Source organism: Kogia breviceps, chromosome 8 (genome assembly GCF_026419965.1).
Source record: "Kogia breviceps isolate mKogBre1 chromosome 8, mKogBre1 haplotype 1, whole genome shotgun sequence".
Classification (NCBI taxonomy): domain Eukaryota; kingdom Metazoa; phylum Chordata; class Mammalia; order Artiodactyla; family Physeteridae; genus Kogia; species Kogia breviceps.
Genome location: NC_081317.1, coordinates 96,535,284 through 96,553,942, shown reverse-complemented (window position 1 = coordinate 96,553,942; position 18,659 = coordinate 96,535,284). Strand labels below are relative to the sequence as shown.

The window sequence follows — 18,659 nt, the reverse complement described above, 5'->3', positions numbered from 1 at the left end:
AATCGCACAAAACAAACAGCTGAGTCCCTGGAGGTTCCGAATCCTTCCTCCAAGAGAGCAAAAACAAAGAAAATTCCTAAGTTACAAACAGGAGGGTCAGGCCTTCCAATTCCAGACCTTTGCATGTGTTAAGCAAAACCAAGAATAAGCAAGAAAATATGCTATTTGAATTGCGTTCAAAATGTCTTTTACAAGTGAAGCAAATTACTTCTGCATGTTCTGAGGCTCTGCAGAGAACAAATAGTGGCCTTTAATGGGTAAAATTACACAATTTGCTTTTAACAGTAAACCCAAAGCCGCGGTGGCTTCAGATAGCATCGCGCTCCCGAGAGCTCCCTCCATGCAGCTCCACTCTGAGCAGTTTCTGAGCATCTTGGAGGGACGACGTTGTCCCCACCGGGCGCAGCGTGGCGAGGAGGGGCCGGGAGTCGCCGGCAGGGACGCGGCCTGTTTCTTTCCTTGAACGTTCTGCTTCTCTTCCTCCTGCGCCGCCAGTTTCTGGGACTGGGTGGCTTTTTGATTTGCCCCGGTGTAGGCTGGCAGGGCGCAGAGTCGTCCTGAGTTACAGATTTATGACCAGGACCCCGGGGGTCCCGCCCCCTAAAGATGGGTGCCAACTGCCCGGGGCGTCTCTGCGGCGAGGGGAGCCCCCCTGAGGTCTGGCTGTACGCCCCCAAGGCTTCACCTTTGCGGCCAAGCGTCCCGAGCAGCGGGCCCGAGGGCGGGAGTGAGAGGCACGTCCGGGGACTGAGCTGCGGCCCCCCGGTCCCGGCCCCCAGCTGCCTGCGTGCCCCGCCCGCCGCAGGCGTGTCCCTCCGGCAGGGGGCGCTGGCGCCGGCCTCGCTCTGCCCATCGGGGCGGGCGAGCCTGGGACCCTGCCTCCCTGCTTGCCCGCGCCCGCCCCCCGTGCTTGTCCAGGCGGCCGGAGCCGAGAGGCGCATCCCGGCCGGGAGAGGAGGAGGACCACGAGTTCCTCGAAAGGGACCAACTCGCAAAGTGCCCAGGAGAAAGGGCAGCGGACGCGCGGCCGACAGGGGTGGTGGCGCCCGGACCCCGCGCCGCGCCGGTCCCAGCGCCCCAGCCCCCACGGCCCGCGGCATGGCCCGGTGCTTGGCGCTGCCGTTGCTGTGCGTCCCAGCCGTCTGGGCGGCCGCCGCTCTCCTGTTCTGCGTGTCCGGGACCTCAGGTAGGACCAGCCGGTCCGCGCCTGCCCGGGCGCACCTCCTCCGTGCGCGGGCACTGGGCTCGCGGCTCGTGCGTGTTTCCCTTCCTTCGTGATTCTGCCCGGGCCGCCGCGCCGGCGCCGCTGCTCCCGAGAGAGGGGCGCCTGACTGGGCCCCTCCGCACCCGCCTCGGCCCCGCTCCCCTGCCCGCGCCCCGCCGCGCGGGGCTGCTTTCAATAAAGCGCGCTCTGGGGAAGGCTAAGTGTTTCCAGAGGCCGGGGCGGGCGGCGCCGGCGCCCGCAGGGAGCCCCTAGCCGGGGATTTCTGAGGGTCGTGAGTGTGAATGCGGCCGGGCCCCGGGTCCGCAGACGTGTCCGATGTTCTCAGCACCTTGACTCGGCCCTGCTCCCCGAGGTTCCCTTCCAGGGCTCCTGGCCCGCGGCGCCCCCCTCTGCTCCGAGATCTCCCCAGCGCGGGCGCCGTGGTGGGACGAGGCTCGGGGAAGGGGGCTCCCTATCCCCGCCGCTCGGTTGAAAGGGGATTTGGCTTCCCTTTTGTTGGCCCCTCACCCCCTCTCCCCCTCCCCCACCGCCGGGAGGTGGCCGAAGCGGCATTTCCTGTGCCTGGGGTCCGCGGGCGGTTTTTCGGCTGCTGGGGACCTGGCCTCCTTCGGGCAGGCTGGAGGGGCGGGCCCGGCTCCCCGGTGGCGTTTTCCTCGAAGGTCGCGCGATCTTGGGCGTCGTGGACCCCGGGGCGCCCAAGAGCTGCCTCCAGGTTCGGGGGGAGCCTGGGGGGACCGGCCTAGGGGGCCAAGCCGTCTCGATCCCCGGGGCATCCCTGGCCTGCACCTCTCGCCAGATTCCCGCACCCTGCCGCGGCGGGGGAAGGCGGCGGGGCCTCCAGGTTTGGAGGCTGAGGGGGTTCGCCTCACGTCCCAGAAATCCGTGAGCCACCCCTTACACGTGAGTGGGTCTCAGTGTCTCCACTCCACGCATTGCTTCCTCCCCCGCCCCCCCCCCCCCGCTCCATTTCTTCAGGAAGGTGAAAATTAGGCGACAGGCGCGAGAAGGGGGACCAGCTCTTCTCGTATCCTGCTGCCAGCTGCGAGCTCCAGGGACCCGTCCTCAGATTTAGGAATGCCGGGCAGCCTTTCTTGGGGGGTGTTTGGGTTTAAGCAAGAGCCGATTACGTCACACATCCCTGGTTACTTGATTTGGGAAAGGGGTTTGCATTTATGTCGCTGTTCCTTAAAGCATAAGCCGCTCAGAGTGCAATGTGCAATGGTAGGTAAACCAGACCTTCTAAGTCAGTCTTTGGGGTTTTAACAACATCCCTGTGGATTTCTGCACCCCTCACCCCGCTGGAATCCCTCTCCCCTTTCGAGTCAGAGAATGTATTTGCTGCGCTGTGGGAGGGGGAAGAGGGGGCTTATCCCGGCGACTCGACGTGCTTTTGCACAGCGTTTGCGTGGTGGCCTCGTGGGGTTAATTGCCCTGCAAAACCCTACCTCGCAAACTTATGCCCGGAGGCGGTTTAAGTTGCATTTGTCAGGGAAGAGTTGGAGGTGGGTGAAGTGAGAAAAGGTGATGGGTCTGTTGCTTAAATAAAGGTTGTAACAAGCCTGGAAAGACTGCTCTCATTTTAAAAGCGCAGAGTAGTTTAAACATTGCCGTCGTTTACAGTCGAGTTTAAGAAATCTCTGAGGAACAAAGCCATCCAATATCATTTTCATTAATTTTTGAACCCTGTGTGGAGGTAATTTTCTTTTTCCAGTAAAATAGTAGTAATCTCTATAGGGGAGGGAGTAGGGAAGCTGTTTATAATTCTCTTCCTTCTGGAATGCTAGGCTAGCTGGAAATTCAAAGAATATGATCATTTTCAAAACTATGAATACAATTTTATGATTACAGGAGATTCGAGTGTTTGGCATCTTTTCTGCTGTAAAGAAGAATCCCTGTAATTTGAGTGTATTTTATACACAAAACATAAGTTACTATGTAAAAACATGGAAACGTTATTCTAAAAGGATTTATAAGTTCAACATTTTTTTTAGAAGACTCTGTTCCGTAACGAGATAAATACCTGATTTGGGACCGTGTGCCCCGCCTGGGTAGGTTAGGCTGGGAGTTTTGGGGTCCCTCACCCCAATTTTGACAGTGCAGTGTTTTTTTCTGGCCCAGACCCCTGGAGTGATGGTGGTAATAAATAATGATAGTGATCCATTTGGAAGTAAGTAAATGAAAACATCTTGAATAAGAAGACTTTATGGAAAAAGAAAAGTTTTTATATACTATATAGTAAGGAAGCATGTTTTTCTTATTATGGCTGTGTACCAAGCAAAGAAGAATCACACATTTGAAAATTTTCAATGTTTAACAGTGAGAGCAAGTTTAACCCTCATGTCTACTTGATAAAAATGCCATCTGGAGACAATGACCACCACTGACCCTATGTGACATTCCTGTGAGCTGCTATACTAAACTGTTTATAAAAATGGCGATAGGTGACCGAGGGGCCCTAGTCAGTTCAGAGGCTGAACTCTTGATTAGTAAAGCAAGTCATAGTTAGTAAACTTAAAAAGAAATATGCTTAATATTTTGCAAGCAGAAAAGCAACATGGGTTTAAAAAGGTGCATTTACCAGAAGTAATTTTTGGTGAGAGTGATCTGCAGGTTTACGAGGCAATGTGAAATAACATTTCTATTTTTATTGCTAAACCGTTTTTGTATTGTTTGGTCAAAATACCGCGGTAATTATTGTTTGTATGTCAGTCTCTGTTACGGTGTGATTTGTAGTGTTTGTAGTTGTAGTGTTTGTACTTGTTCCCCGAGAACGTTTTATCTCTTTAGCCTCGGTTTAACCTCTGAGACATTTAAGCCTGGCAGAGTTTGGGTTTAATGCCTATCCTTTGGAATCTTTTTCCGAGATCAGTGGGATAGAAATGCAGGAGTAGGGGAACAGCCCGTCTGACAGGTAGGGAAGATTAATCCTTTAAAGGGGGACTTCTAAAGCAAGGTTTCAGCTCGAGAAGTGGCGCTCCTTTGCATTCCGCTGGAGGCCAGGATGTGGAAAGTTATCATTATCATTGAAATGGGATCTGGGTGTGAAAGGCTTGGCCTCCCTAATCTGCAGAACTCTTGACTACTCTGATTAAAAAGTATAGGAAATTTGTGTACTCTGTAACTCTTTTCCCAGGGAGAGCTGTAATTATACAATTCCGAGTTGTCAGGGAAAAGAAAGTGGGCTACTGTTATCTGAACGCAAGGTTTAAAACCATCTTCTAGAATGCTCATTGATGTCAGGGGCCTTTTGGTGGTTATCTCGTCCATTCCCTGGGAACCTGGAGGGGAACGGCATCATCCTGTGCTTACCACCTGGAGAAGGGCTGGGCTGCGGAGCTTTGGGTTTATCCTGCTGTGCCCTATGGGGAGCTCCTTATGGGCTGTGACATATTTCTGTTCATGGTGAAGAAAGTTGTCATTAATATATTTCCTTATTTGGGGACCTGTGGTGACTGCCAGGTGGTCTCCATGAATACCATGCGTGGAAGGTGTCAAAAGCAAAGTAACCAGGGGGATTTGCTTTTCAGAGGAAGCGTTACTGGTTAAGTCTGGATTTTACATGGCCAATAGTAATTTCGTGAAAGGACAGTTGGGCTGAAAGGACTGGTTTAGAAAACATCGCTTCTCAGTGACTCTGGGTTCTTTGGTTTTGTATGGTTCGACTGCATCACTGTAACAGAAACACTAGGAGTTTGGTGGGTAGTGTGGGCTTCTTGAGTTTTGAAGTAAAAATCTAAGCAACAAGAGTAGCTCTGGCCGACTAATTATGGCTGCAACTGGCTGGGGTTTGTACCAGCCTCCTTTTTCTAGTAGGTATTTATTTGGTTTTGCTGAGGAGCTTGCCAAGTTGGAAATGAGGGTGGGACAGCTCTGCTTGCATGTGCTGTTGTCTAAACTACATCTGGGGTGTGATCTGTTTAAAATCATATTAGCAGAGTGGCCAAGGAATTGTTGAACATTAGGAAGGCTTTTCAAAAATAAGGAATTGTGTTGGTGTGGTTTGTGTTATTTGGGGGATTTCTGGTTTTTTGTTTTTTGTTTTTTTCAAGTTCTATCTCTGAAAAAACCAAAAAAATCAAAAGCCAAAGGGAAGGAAATAATTACAGAAAAATTTAGCCTAATTATACTAAGTGGCTTGTCCTCTAGAAAGTCTTAAATTCCAGTGGGATGTGGTGTGTGTGTCTTTAATTGTCACTGGAATGAGCTTCAGTAAGCACTCTGTCACTTTTGAGATGTTATCCGGGGAGAATGTGGCTGCTTCTTCAAATCCTCCTGGAGTGGGGGAGGGTTTTCCCCAAGTCCCAAAAGCTCCCAGCCTAATAGTTTCCACACGCCAGTGCCCTCCTGGAGGGCTAGTTAACCCAGCGTGCACTTAAATGACAGAAATCCTCATTGTAGACTTGTGCTGTGGAGTATAGTAGCCGCTAGGCACATGTAGCTATTAAGGTTAAAATTAATTAAACTGAACTGAACCGAAAGATTCAGTTCCTCCACCGCATCAGCTGCATTTCAGTGGCCGCTCGGGGCGGCGGTTCAGATGGCCCAGGTACGTAGAGGACATTTGCAGCATTGCAGGAAGCTCTGTGGGCCACTCTCCTGTTTGTCCAGGGTCTGTGTGTTGGTCACTGTTGCTTCAGGAACAGTCTTGTGGAGTCCAGGGCCAAAGAGGAGCTTCACCTTGTTTGCTTAGAGTTCTGTTTGTTGACTGTGAGAGATCTGAAGGCAAAAATGAAATGGATTGACTCTAGTCTGTGGAACTAGAGGGCCCTGCCCCAAGAGGGGCTTAGCAGAGGTGTGATGAGGACCAAGGCAACAAAACCTTAGCGTATATGCTTGCGTACTGTACAGTGCTGATATGAGGGAAATGTTAGCTTTAAAGCATTTGCATGTGAGGGGCTAAACGAGATGATGTGAACACGTGTGTGCACGCTCACGTATGTGTTCGCGTGTGTTTGGGAGAGGGCACACCATGGCTTCAGTGCCATTAAAAAAGCACATGAAATGGTGATAGTGATGACTGTTTCCTCAAATTGGTTTGTCTGACGTAATGGGAGATCTTCAAGTGGTGAAAGGAAACAAATGTCACGGGAAGAAGGTTTAAAGTGCAGATTCAAAAGAATCCCAGCCCAAGAAAGGCGAAGGAGACCTGCCCTGTGCCCGGCACATTGGGGGCATGCAAAAGCAGTTTCCCACGTGGGGAACGACATCACAGTAGGGGAGCAAGAGGGAGTGGGGAGATGACATTTGAGGACATAGACAAATTCACAGTCCAGTCTGAACTGAGGTTTATGTGCATCAGCTATGATTTGCTAAAGACTTCCTGGAGCAACAGATCTGTGATAACGCCTGTTAGCGGCCACCCCTCGCAAGATCTTCTCCTTTACCTCTGGGAACCGCCACGTGGGATGCGGTGGAATGTGTTTGTGGAATGTGTTTGCAGACCGGAAAGAGCTGAGAGAGGAGGGCAGATGTGGGAAGAGGCTGTAGGAACCAAGAGCAGCCAGAGCACCATCCTCAGAGAAGGGGAAATCGTGTGGAGTCAAGAGTCTGAAGATCTCAGCTCCCAGGCAAATGCAGGATGGGATGCGATAAGCAGGGCAAGGCATGGCGAGCTGCAGCCACGTTTTCCGAGGATAATTTGGCAGCACCCAGGGGTGGAGGTGGGAAAGCTAAGAGGGTAGTGGTTGCATCCAAGAAAGGAGGTGCATGAAGAATCGAGGGCCTTGGTCTTGGATTTGTTGGAGGAATTCCCAGGAATTCCTGAGAGGAGCATCCTGGGAGAAAACTGATACAGAAAGGAAAGTCCGGTCATTCCTTAGGGGTCTGGAGCAGGGATGCACACAACATTTTGGCTCCTGGAAGACAATGGGCATTGGGAGGGAGAATGAGTAGGATTTGTGGGATGATGAGGAATTGAGTGAGGACATAAGAGTTCCATCTAGAATGGGGAGCAGCCCACAAGTGAATGGTAAGAGGGGTGTAGGAAGGGAGTGAGGGGTCACAGGCTGAGAATGCTTTTAGGCACAACCTCTGGGTCATATTCAGTTAAGTGTCCACCTTGCTGTCCCCTTGTAGGATGTTATTTTATGTTTTCAACTCTTAGAGAACATTTGGAAATTGGGAATTTTCCTCCCAACAGTGAACTAACTCCCAGGTCACCATAGTCTTTGTATAACATTGGATACGTTTCTAGAAGAGCTTAAAGTCTACAGGAAGAGTGGTGACAAGGGGGACCTCTGTCTTAAGTGAACATGAGACGTGGAGGGAGGGCAGGAGTGCAGGGACTGGCTGGTTGTGCATCTGCTTATTTTGCAAAAAGAAACACGGAAAGGAGAAACCATAAAGTGACACCTCAGATCTTTTGTTAATTAAGGTAAAATATGCATAAAATAGACATTTTAAGCCTTTTTTTTTTTTTTTTTTTGCGGTACGCGGGCCTCTCGCTGTCGTGGCCTCTCCCGTTGCGGGGCACAGGCTCCCGACGCGCAAGCTCAGCAGCCATGGCTCATGGGCCCAGCCGCTGCGCGGCACGTGGGATCCTCCCGGACTGGGGCATGAACCCGCGTCCCCTCCATCGGCAGGCGGACTCTCAACCACTGCGCCACCAGGGAAGCCCTTAAGCCATTTTTAAGTGTACAGTTCACTAGCATTAAGTGTCTTCGCACTGTTGTGCCACCGTTGCTACCATCCATCTCCAGAACTGTTTTCATCCCCCAGACTGAAACTCTGCCCCCATTCAACAACAGCTCCCCATTCCCCCTTCCAGCCCTGGCAGTCACCATGCTACTTTCCATCTCTATGAATTTGACTATTATAGGTATCTCAAATAAATGGAATTATATTATTTGTCCTTTTGTAACTGTCTTCTTTCACTTAACATAGTCTTTTCAAGGTTCATCCATATTGTAACGTGTTAGTACTTTTTTTAAGGCTGAATAATACTCCATTATACACACGCATGTGCATACATACATACCATGCATATACCACATTTTGTTTTTCTGTTTTTTCTGTCTTTTGGTGGACATTTCGGTTGTTTCCTCCTTTTGGCTCTTGTGAATAGTACTGTTATGAACATGTTCCAGATATTAACTCCTTATCAGATATATGATTTACACATATTTTCTTCCATTCTGTGGGTTGCTTTTCCACTCTGTTGATAATGTCTTTTGATGCACAAAAGTTTTTAATTTTAATGATCAATTTATGTTTGTGGTTTTTTTTTTTGTTTGTTTGTTTTACCTGTGGTTTTGGTGTCATATCCAAGAAATCATTGCTAAGGCCAATGTCATGAAGCTTTTCCACTATGTTTTCTGAAAGTTTTTAGTTTTAGCTTTTTTTTAGGTCCTTGATCCATTTGGAGTTAATTTTTATAGATGGTGTAAGGTAAGGGTTCAGCTTCATTATTTCAAATGTAGATATACAGTTTTCCCAGCACCCTTTGTTGAAAAGTTTGTTCTTTATTCATTGAATGGTCTTGGCATCCTTGTCATTTGCTACATATGTAGAGTTTATTTCTGGGCTCTCTATTCCATTGGTCTATGTGTCTGCCCTTAAGCCAGTGTTTTGATTATTGTAGCTTTGTAGTATGTTTTGAGATCAGGAAGTATGAGTGTTCCAACTTTGTTTTCTTTTTCTAGATTGTTTTGGCTATTTGGGATCCCTTGAAATTCCATATGAATTTTAGGATAGATTTTCTATTTCTATAAAAAGCATCACTGGGATTTTGATAAAGATTGCACTGAATCTGTACATTGCTTTGGATAGTATGGACATCTTAACAAGTCTTCTAGTCCACAAACACAGTCTGTCTTTCCTTTTATTTAGATGTTCTTTAATTTCTCTCAACAATGTTTTTTAGTTTTCAGTGTACAAGTCTTTTATCCACTTGATTGAATTTATTATTAGTATTTTATTCTTTTTGATGCTTTGTGAATGGAAATGCTTTCTTAATTTTATTTTTGGATTGATTTTTGTTAGTGTATAATAGTGCAGCTGACTTTTGCCTGTTGATTTTGTATCCTGCAAATTAGTTTAATTAGCTCAAATAGATTAGTTTAAATCATTTAATTAGCTTAAATTAGTTTAAATTGTTTAATTAGCTCAAATTAGCTCAAATAGAATTTTTGTGTATCTGTATGTAGGATCATGCCATCTGTGAACAGAGATAATTTTACTTCTTTCTTTCCAATTTTGGATGCCTTTATTTCTTTTTAAATTTTTGTCTAATTGTTCTATCTAGAACTTCCAATACTATATTTAATAGAAGTGGTGAAAGCAGACATCCTTGTCTGGTTCCTGCTCTTAGAGAAAAAGCTTTCAGTTTTTCACCATTGAGTATGAAGTTAGCTGTAGGCTTATCATATATGGCCTTTACTATGTTAAGATAGTTTCTTTCTATTCTTAGTTCATTCTGACATATTTTTTGTATGAACATGTTAATGTTCTACATGTTCAAAAAATAAAGTTAAATCACTGAAAATGGCAGGAAACTAAAGCTGAATATAAACGAGTAAGTCTAACTATAAAAGAAACCTATTGGGTGGGCCAAGAAGTGCCTTCGGTTTTTTAAGTAAAAATAAAAGACACATTTTTCATTTTCACCAAGAAATTTATTGAACAGCATATTCACCCTTTTGTTCCATACCATCTGTCATTTTTCAGGCAATTTCATAATTCCATCTTCCCAAAACTTTTTATCTTTTTGAGCAAAGAACTGTTCCAGGTGCCTTTTACAGCCTTCCAGGGAATTGAAATTTTTTCCATTAAGAGAACTTTGTAAGGACTGAAATAAATGGAAATCCAAAGGTGCAATGTCTGATGAATACAGTGAATGAATCAGAACTTCCAGCCAAGCTGTAACAGTTTTTGCCTGGTCATCAAAGAAACATGGGGTCTTATATTATCTTGATGGAAAATTTGTTTTTTGTTGACTAATTCTGGATGCTTTTCGTGTAGTGCCACTTTTAGTTGGTCTAATTGGGAGCAGTACTTGTTGGAATTAATCGTTTGGTTTTCCAGAAGGAACTCATAATAGAGGACTCCCTTCCAATCCCACCAGAAACACAGCATCACCTTCTTTGGATGAAGACTGGCTTTTGGTGTGGTTGGTGGTGGTTCACTTCTCTTCCCTTACGATCTCTTCTGTTCCGTGTTGTTGTACAGTATGTACTTTTCATCGCCTGTCACAATTTGTTTCAAAAACAGAACATTTTCATTATGTTTAAGTAGAGAATCGCATGGGGAAATATGGTCAAGAAGGTTTTTTTCACTTAACTTATGTGGAACACAAACATCAAAGTGATTCACATAACCAAGCTGGTGCAAATGATTTTCAATGCTGGATTTGGATACTTTGAGTATGTTGGCTATTTCCCGCGTGGTATAACATTGATTGTTCTCAGTTTATGTCTCGATTTGGTCACCACCAACTTCAGCTGGTCTGCTTGACCGTGGAGCATTGTCCAGGGAGAAATCTCCAGCACGAAACTTCGCAAACCACTTTTGACACATTTGAACAGTCACAGCACCTTCTCTATACACTTCACAAATCTTTTTTTGCATTTCAGTTGCATTTTTACCTTTCTTGAAATAATAAAGCAGGGACTTCCCTGGTGGTCCAGTGATAAATAATCCACCTTTCAATGCAGGGGACGCGGGTTCCATCCCTGGTTGGGGAACTAATATCCCACATGCTGCGGGGCAACTAAGCGTGTGCACCACAACTACTGAGCTCGCGCACGTCAACTAGAGAGCCCGCGTGCCACAGACTACAGAGCCTATGTGCTCTGGAGCCTGTGCCACAACTAGAGAAGAGAAAACTGGCACGCCACAACTAGAGAGAAGTCCGTATGCCTCAACGAAGATCCCACGTGCTGAAACGAAGATAGGGCCAGGATAGGGAAAAATATAAGATGAGCCAGGAGTGTAATCTTGTGATAGAAAGTGAACAGAAACAATGGGAACATATCAAATGTACAGTTGCCAGCTTGGAGGCGTTCCAGTGGTCAAATCAACGACAGGTTAAGCGTCAAATAAGTAAGGACAGGCATGGATTATACATGGAACAAAATAGGAATCTATGATTCAACACCGATAAGTAAATAAGTACAATTGCCCCTCTGTATCTGTGGATTCTGCATCCTCGGATTCAATCAACCATGGATGAAAAATATTTAAAAAATTCCAGAAAGTTCCAAAAAGCAGAACCTGCATTTTCTGCACACTAGCAACTATTTACATAGCCTTTACATTGTGTTTACAGCCTTTTACATAACATTTGCATTGTATCAGGTGTTATAAGTCATCTAGAGATGACGTAAAGTATACGGGAGGATGTGTATGTAGGTAATATGCAAATTCTTCTGCCATTTTATATAAAGGACTTGAGCATCCTTGGATTTTGGTATCTGTAGGGGGTTGGGGTAGTGGGTTGGTCCTGGAACAATCCCCCACAGATACTGAAGGACAACTATATAGTTAAATACATGCATTATTTTCCTAGGGCTGCTGTAATAAAGTACTACAAACTGGGTGACTTAAAACAACAAAAATTGATTTTCTTACAGTTTTGGAGCCTGCAAGTCCAAAATCAAGGTGTCAGCAGTCCATGATCCCTCCAAAGACCCTAAGGGAGAATACTTTTTTGCCTCTTTCAGTTCCTGGTGGCTCCCATTGTCCCTTGGCTTGTGGCAGCATCACTCCAATCTCTACTCCATCTTCACGTGTCCTTCTTTCCTAGATGTCTCTCCGTATCCATTCCTCTTCTTATAAGGGACAGCAGTTATTGGATTTAGGCCCACTTTAAATCCAGGATGATTTCATCCTGAGATCCTTAACTCATTACTTCTGCAAAAACTATTTTCAAATGAGGTCACATTTGAAGTTTTGGATGAATATAAAGTTTGGGGGACACTCTTTAACCCACTACATTACATAAATGAACAGAATAGAGAGGGAACAGAGGATACTTCCATACAGTAAAATGCCAGCTAATAAAATTGAGGTGACTTTAAAGAATTATGATTTGCAACAATAATTGCGCAAATTGATTTGGGCGATGAATGTTGAATGCAATTAAATTAAATTAAATATTTGATGGGGAGCAGGGAATGTCCATGGCTCAGAGTATTTCCCCATAGAGCCTTTATTTGCAAGGGGACAGTTAGCAGCTACAGACTGGAGAAAGCAGACATCCCCTAACTCGGTGACCAAGGCTCACATCACCACTGTGGGCAGGTGGACATAGTCCTTCCAACAAGGGCATTGATTAGCCTGCATTCCAGCTGGGGATGCAGAACCGGAGTCTCATGGTGACCAAAACCAGCAAGCCCAAATGGAGGGGCATTTTATCAAACAACTGGCCTGTAGTAGAAAACCTCAGTGTCATGAAGGGAAAAAAACAGCCAAGAAACGGGTCCAGCTTAAAGGAGACGACAGGAGGAGACAAGTAGATGCAGAGTGTGATTCTGGACAGGACTGGGTTAGAGTGAAAACTGATGTGCACATCACTGGAACCTCTGATGAAATTGGAATATGGAGGTAAAGTATTTAAAAGTGTTGTCAAAGTTCACTTTCCGGAGTTTGTCAATTGTACGGAGATTCTGTAAGAGGACATCTTTGGTCTTAGGAAGTATGTACTCAGTGTTAAGGGGTAAAAAGCATGATGTCTGAAACCTACTCTCAGATAGTTCAGAATAAAAAACAGTGTGACTATGGAGACAGAAAGGTGAAGTATATGGGTGAAACATGAAAAATTAGTGAATCTGGGTAACGAGTATGGAGGAGTTTCATGCATGAATCTTCCAACTTTTAGGTAAATTTGAAATTATTTCAAAATAAAGGATGTTAATTGACACAAATATATGACTATAGCCAGTGGAATCAACAATAGAGTTGAGCATATTCTCTTAAGAGAAAGACTCAAATAGTTATAATTTTATGGGAAATGGTGTCAGACCTCATCCAGGGATGGGGCAGGGCAGGTTCCATGTGCCTTTTGGGCCAGACAGAGTTTCATCAAGGTATTAAAACAAATATAGGAGGGCTTCCCTGGTGGCGCAGTGATTGAGAATCTGCCTGCCAATGCAGCGGACACGGGTTCGTGCCCCGGTCCGGGAAGATCCCACATGCCGCGGAGCGGCTGGGCCCGTGAGCCATGGCCGCTGAGCCTGCGCGTCCGGAGCCTGTGCTCCGCAACGGGAGAGGCCACAGCTGTGAGAGGCCCGCATGCTGAAAAAAAATTAAAAAAAAAAATTTCCACTGTTAACAGACACTCTTATCAATAAGCCCATCGTGCCTGGGGTGGTAGCTAACTGGCTTGACCCCACAACTGGTTAGTATTGTGGTTAGGAGTCAGTGTTACCAGGCCCAGCATGGACTGCGGTCAGGGTGCCTCTCTATGCAGATGGCCTGACTCAGGCGAGTCCCTTGGCATCAGAGGGCAAGTCCACTTCCTGGAAAGCTTGTTGTCTGGGGCTGCTGCTCTGGACAGCACTGCTGCCAGGCCTGTGTGGCCTCTGGAGCACCTCTGTGTAACCAGCCCTGTGTCCAGGCCTGCTCTGTGGACATCACTGGTCCCCTTCACCATCCTCCAGCTGCTTGCCTGGCTGTCAAGAGAGGCTTTAATGGGGACCTCCCGGAGGCCAGAGCAGAGAGCGGTGGCCTGTTGAGGCCCTGAGATGCCAGGCACCCATCCTTTGTTTCCCTTGGGGGAGCCTGGGTAACAGTGGAAACAAAATTCAACAAAAGCATACATCCTCAGGCACTGGGATGGTGTGGCTGTCAGCATGTGTGATTTATCTGTCCTGGAAGCCTTTGAAGCAGGAGGTGATTGGACTCCTTGAAGTCTGGCCCTGTGGGAAGGGCCTGGAAGTGCCAAATGGAGAGGAAAGAGCAAGTGGGTCCAGAGGGCTGGTGAGGGAGGAAGCCCTTGGAGGTGTATTTCTCTGTCCTTCGGATCAGAGGCTCCTTCCTTCACCCTTGTCCTGTTCCAGAGCACAGAGGTAGCTCTGGAGGCAGCAGGAAGATCCCGTGGACAGAAAAAAGCATTGACTTTGTGCTGGCCCTAAACTCTGAACTTTGCCAAGGGGGACCCCCAGGCTGCTCCCCAGTAGCTTTTTGGAGACCCCAGGCAGGGCCTCAGAGGGATGAGTCCAGCTGCTTCCCGGAGAGGCACCTGGTGTAGGCACCACTGGGTGTTGGAGAGGGGGGGTACGCATGGAGCTGTGCAGAGGTGAGAGTTATCGATGAGCACACGTAGGGGTGTCAGCCTGCACCAAGTGGCTGCTGGGACTTCTGACTGGAAGGCAGCTTTATAAGAAGGAGCCCAGAGGATGCCTTCTTGAATGGAAACAAGATGTGTAATTCTGATATAACCTTCTGATTGTATCGGTAATGGTCAAGCACATAATTGTTTCATTGTTAAGATTCAGCTAGCTTTTTTGACATGTACATACTTGATTTCCTTCACTATTTGCTAACTTCAGTACCTCTTTCTCATTTTATTTTGGAAGAAGGAAAATCCTTTGTTTTTGCAAGGCAGAGCCCAGGCACAATTAACCTCTAAATAGTGAAGTGTTTTCGGAGTTCGGATAAGGTTCACCTACTTTTTTTTTTTTTTTTTTTGGCTACTCTAAACTTTGAGCCAATTTATTTTCTTTCTTTAAAAAAAATAATAATTAAGAAGAAACCCCAAGATAGTCATGTTTTTTCTAGTTGACTAACTACAAATTTCTATGGGGGTCTAAAAGCCAAGCTGATTCAAAACAAAACAAAGGGAAAGAGGGAAAGCCAAGTATGGGTATAAGTAGATCTGCTTGGGATTACATTTTAAAAAATGCTCTTTATAATTACTTTTTTCCCTATCGGTGGAATGGGGCCTGCCCTGAGTTTTGGGTGTGTGGGGGGCGTGGGGTGTCCTCATGATATTGAGGGAACTTTGGCTTCAGCCCAATTGTCTTTTTATAATTGAAGGTATTTATTCAAAAAATCACTATGTGAAAACTCCCACAAAACAATACTATATACTTTCTGTCTTTTCTGTGAGCAAATACTTATAAGAGGGCCCTCCTGGCACTTGGGTGTGATTCAAAGGGACTTCATGTAGCTTCCTCTGGATTGTTTTCATTTTATTACTATTTTTTACATTAAAATTTTTTTAATTGGCTACACCGTGCAGCTTGTGGGGATCTTAGTTCCCTGGCCAGGGATGGAACCCGGGCCCCCTGCAGAGGAAGTGTGGAGTCCTAACCACCAGACTTCCAGGGAATTTCGTATTTTCATTTTAAATCAGGGGAATGCATTTATTCCTTGATTAAGTAATCACGAAAAACAAAAACAAAAAACCCAGTAACAAATGCTTATGGCTTGAAAAACAAAACTGAAAAGGTGTAAAACGAAAAGAGCCTGTCACTTCTCACCCCACCCCTGCCACTCTCTCCCCTGCAAAGGTCTCAGATAATCTCGGCCCACAGTCTTCGTACTTCTTTCCAGACATTTCCTAGGCTCATGTGCTTGTCGGTGCATCTCTCTTGTTAATTTTTTTTAAATAATTGTGGTAAAAGGCACATAACATAAAATTAACCATTTTGAAGTGCACAATTCAGTGGCATTTTGTACATTCACTTTATTGTGCAATCATCACTCCGATCTAATTCCAGAACACTTCCATCACCCCCTACTTTAGCAGTGACTCCTCACTCCCCTCCCTCAGTCTCTTGCAACCACTAATCTACTTACCGTCTCTCTGGATTTGCCTATTCTGGAAATTTCATATAAATAGAATCATACATGCTGTGGCTTTGTATCTGGCTTCTTTCCCTGAGCATAATGTTTCTAGGGCTCGTCCTTGTCGTAGCATCCGTGATTTTTAAAAAAAATATATGTATATATATTTTTAGCATCTTTACTGGAGTATAATTGCTTTACAATGAATTTGTTTTTATATACAGTGAAATTATACCATGCATACTGAACTGAGGTTTGCTGTTTTCACATAACAATAGTTCTTACAAATCTTTCCATCTTAGCGCACGCCATGCACCTCATTTTTTTATTTTATTTTTTTAATTAATTAATTTTTTTTTTTTTGCTGTACGCGGGCCTTTCGCTGTTGTGGCCTCTCCTGTTGCGGAGCGCAGGCTCTGGACGCGCAGGCTCAGCGGCCATGGCTCACGGGCATAGCAGCTCCGCGGCAACATGGGATCTTCCTGGACCGGGGCACGAACCCGCGTCCCCTGCATTGGCAGCCGGACTCTCAACCACTGTGCCACCAGGGAAGCCTGCACCTCATTTTAAAAAATCTTTGCTAATATCTGTCATTTGGATACACATAATTAATTTCACTGGTCTCCTATGGATGGATACTTCTGACTTTTAGCTATTACAGAAAACAGTGCTGCAGGGAACATCTGTACATACATTTTTTGTTCTTCTATACTGTGTATCTGTAGAGTCAGTTCCCAGAAGTGAATTTTTTTTGTCCAAGGTATTGATATAGATTTTTGATAGATTCTACAAGGTTATGCTTCCAGAAGGTGGCAGCAATTTATGTGACAGCAAAAGTGTGTGAACTTCTCTGGTGTTTCCAAGCCCTGACCAACTCTAGAAATTATCAGGCATTTTAATCTTAGTAAGTCTTCAGCAGAGAAATGGCATGTTAATTCTTTCTGTTGACACTTAAAAAATTGTCCATGAGGCTGAATGATTTCATAAGTCATTTATTTATTTTTTTGGGGGGAAATAAATGTTTGCTTTCTCTACTACTTTTCTACTAGTTGGTCTCAATTGTTTCACTGATTTCTAAGACTATTTAGCTCTATTCCAGTTCATACGAAAAATTTTTTTCTCAGGTTATCCTTTGACGTTGCTTATGATTGTTTCCATGCAGAAAGTTTTATTGAGTCAAACTAAGCTAGCTTTTATTTTATGTATTTTGAGTTTTGAGCCAGACATTGGAATCTCTTTTCCATTCCAAGATTATTTTTAAAAATTAACCTTTTTGGGGAGAGTTTTAGGACTTTTTTTTTGTTAAATCTTTCATTCACATGGAATTTAGATCCAACTTTAGTTGTTCTCCTCAGGAAAATGAGTTGCCCTGAACTCCTTTATTGAATAATCTGTTCCTTTTCAATTATTGGAAAAGTAACCTTTTTTTTGGTATTATAAATTCCATGTTTGTTTGGTGTTATTTCCGGATCATTCAGTGTCTGTCCTGCTTTTAATTAATTACCATAGCTTTATAAGTTTTAATATTTAGTAGGATTAGACTGGCCCTTTGCACATTTCCCCAGAACTTTCCTGGCTATTCACACTTAGTTTTCTACATGAATTTTAGAACAATGTTATTATAAGTAAGGCAAGTTCTTAAGGGTGTGAATTTTCTTATGAGTGTAGCTTTGGCTATAGCTTTTACATTGTGTTACATGCTGCATAATGTTTTAGTTGTTATTTTCCAGATAGTCTTTAATCTCAATTTTTATTTTCTCTGTGATTCAAAAGTTAAGAAGAACATTTCATACTTCTAGGGACTCATTTTGTAGTTTCATTGCATTTTGTTTATAGTGTGGTCTACTGTATTTGGGTGTTGGGGAATTTGATGTTTTTTAATGGCTTAAAATATGGTTATTATTTGCTATGTACAGTGGGGACTTAGATGTAATCTCAGTTTAGAGCAACCTCATTGATTATGTAATTTCATTTTTCTCTATCTTTACTTACTTTTTTTTCTTTATTTGCCTAAGGCAGAGAGGTAGAATTCAGTATCCTATGCTATTATTTTTGTCTATCTCTGATTTTACTTAAGTTTTTGAGTTTTAGACACTGTGTTATTTGCTACATATATCATGAAAGTTCCTCATTGAGGATTGTAACCTTAATAATTTAAAAGTGTCCCTTTTGCTTTTTGCTTCTAATTAAATCATGTACATTAATATTATGTAATTTTTTTTGTTCTTAATTATGGCATTTGTCTAGTAAGTCTTTGTTTCTAAAGACGTTTCTGCTTCCTCATTTGGTTTTAGATAGATATTTTAAATATTGATATAATGGATAGCTTTATTTGGGTTTTGATCCTGATTGTTTTTTTCTTCTAGATAATAAGTATTCCTCAGCCATATTTATTGAGATATGGCCTTAAATCTATTGCCTTTTTTGGGTTATATCTTCTATTTCTATTTCCTTTTTCTCTCCCTTTTGTTTGATTTGTTTCCTTTGACTTTTATGTAACATAGCTATCTAAATCCAAGTTACTAGAAGGTAAAAAATAAAAAGAAGGGCAAAGATTTACCAGGAAAATATTATGAATTCTTGAAATTGAGTGATTTTACCAGTTTGTGCCCTGATAATGGCTGATGTGTTTCCATTTTTCTTGGGACCCATTGTGCAAATTAATTGTCTTCCTTTATTTCAGTTCATTTTCATCTGTTATACCTTT

The 18,659-nt window shown here is 44.3% G+C and overlaps 1 protein-coding gene across 2 annotated transcripts in view; it reads left to right on the top strand.

Moving 5' to 3' along the window:
- Window positions 1-809: 809 nt before the first annotated feature.
- ROR2 (receptor tyrosine kinase like orphan receptor 2) overlaps window positions 810-18,659 on the top strand; it is a 213,976-nt gene continuing 196,126 nt past the window's right edge. The window contains exon 1 of one of the 2 annotated variants that reach the window (XM_059071036.2): window positions 810-1,186. In XM_059071036.2, coding sequence (XP_058927019.1) covers window positions 1,099-1,186 — 88 coding nt within the window. In that variant the 5' untranslated portion in view covers window positions 810-1,098. The remainder of the gene's footprint in view (window positions 1,187-18,659) is intronic. The other variant, XR_010841625.1, reaches the window with a different exon arrangement.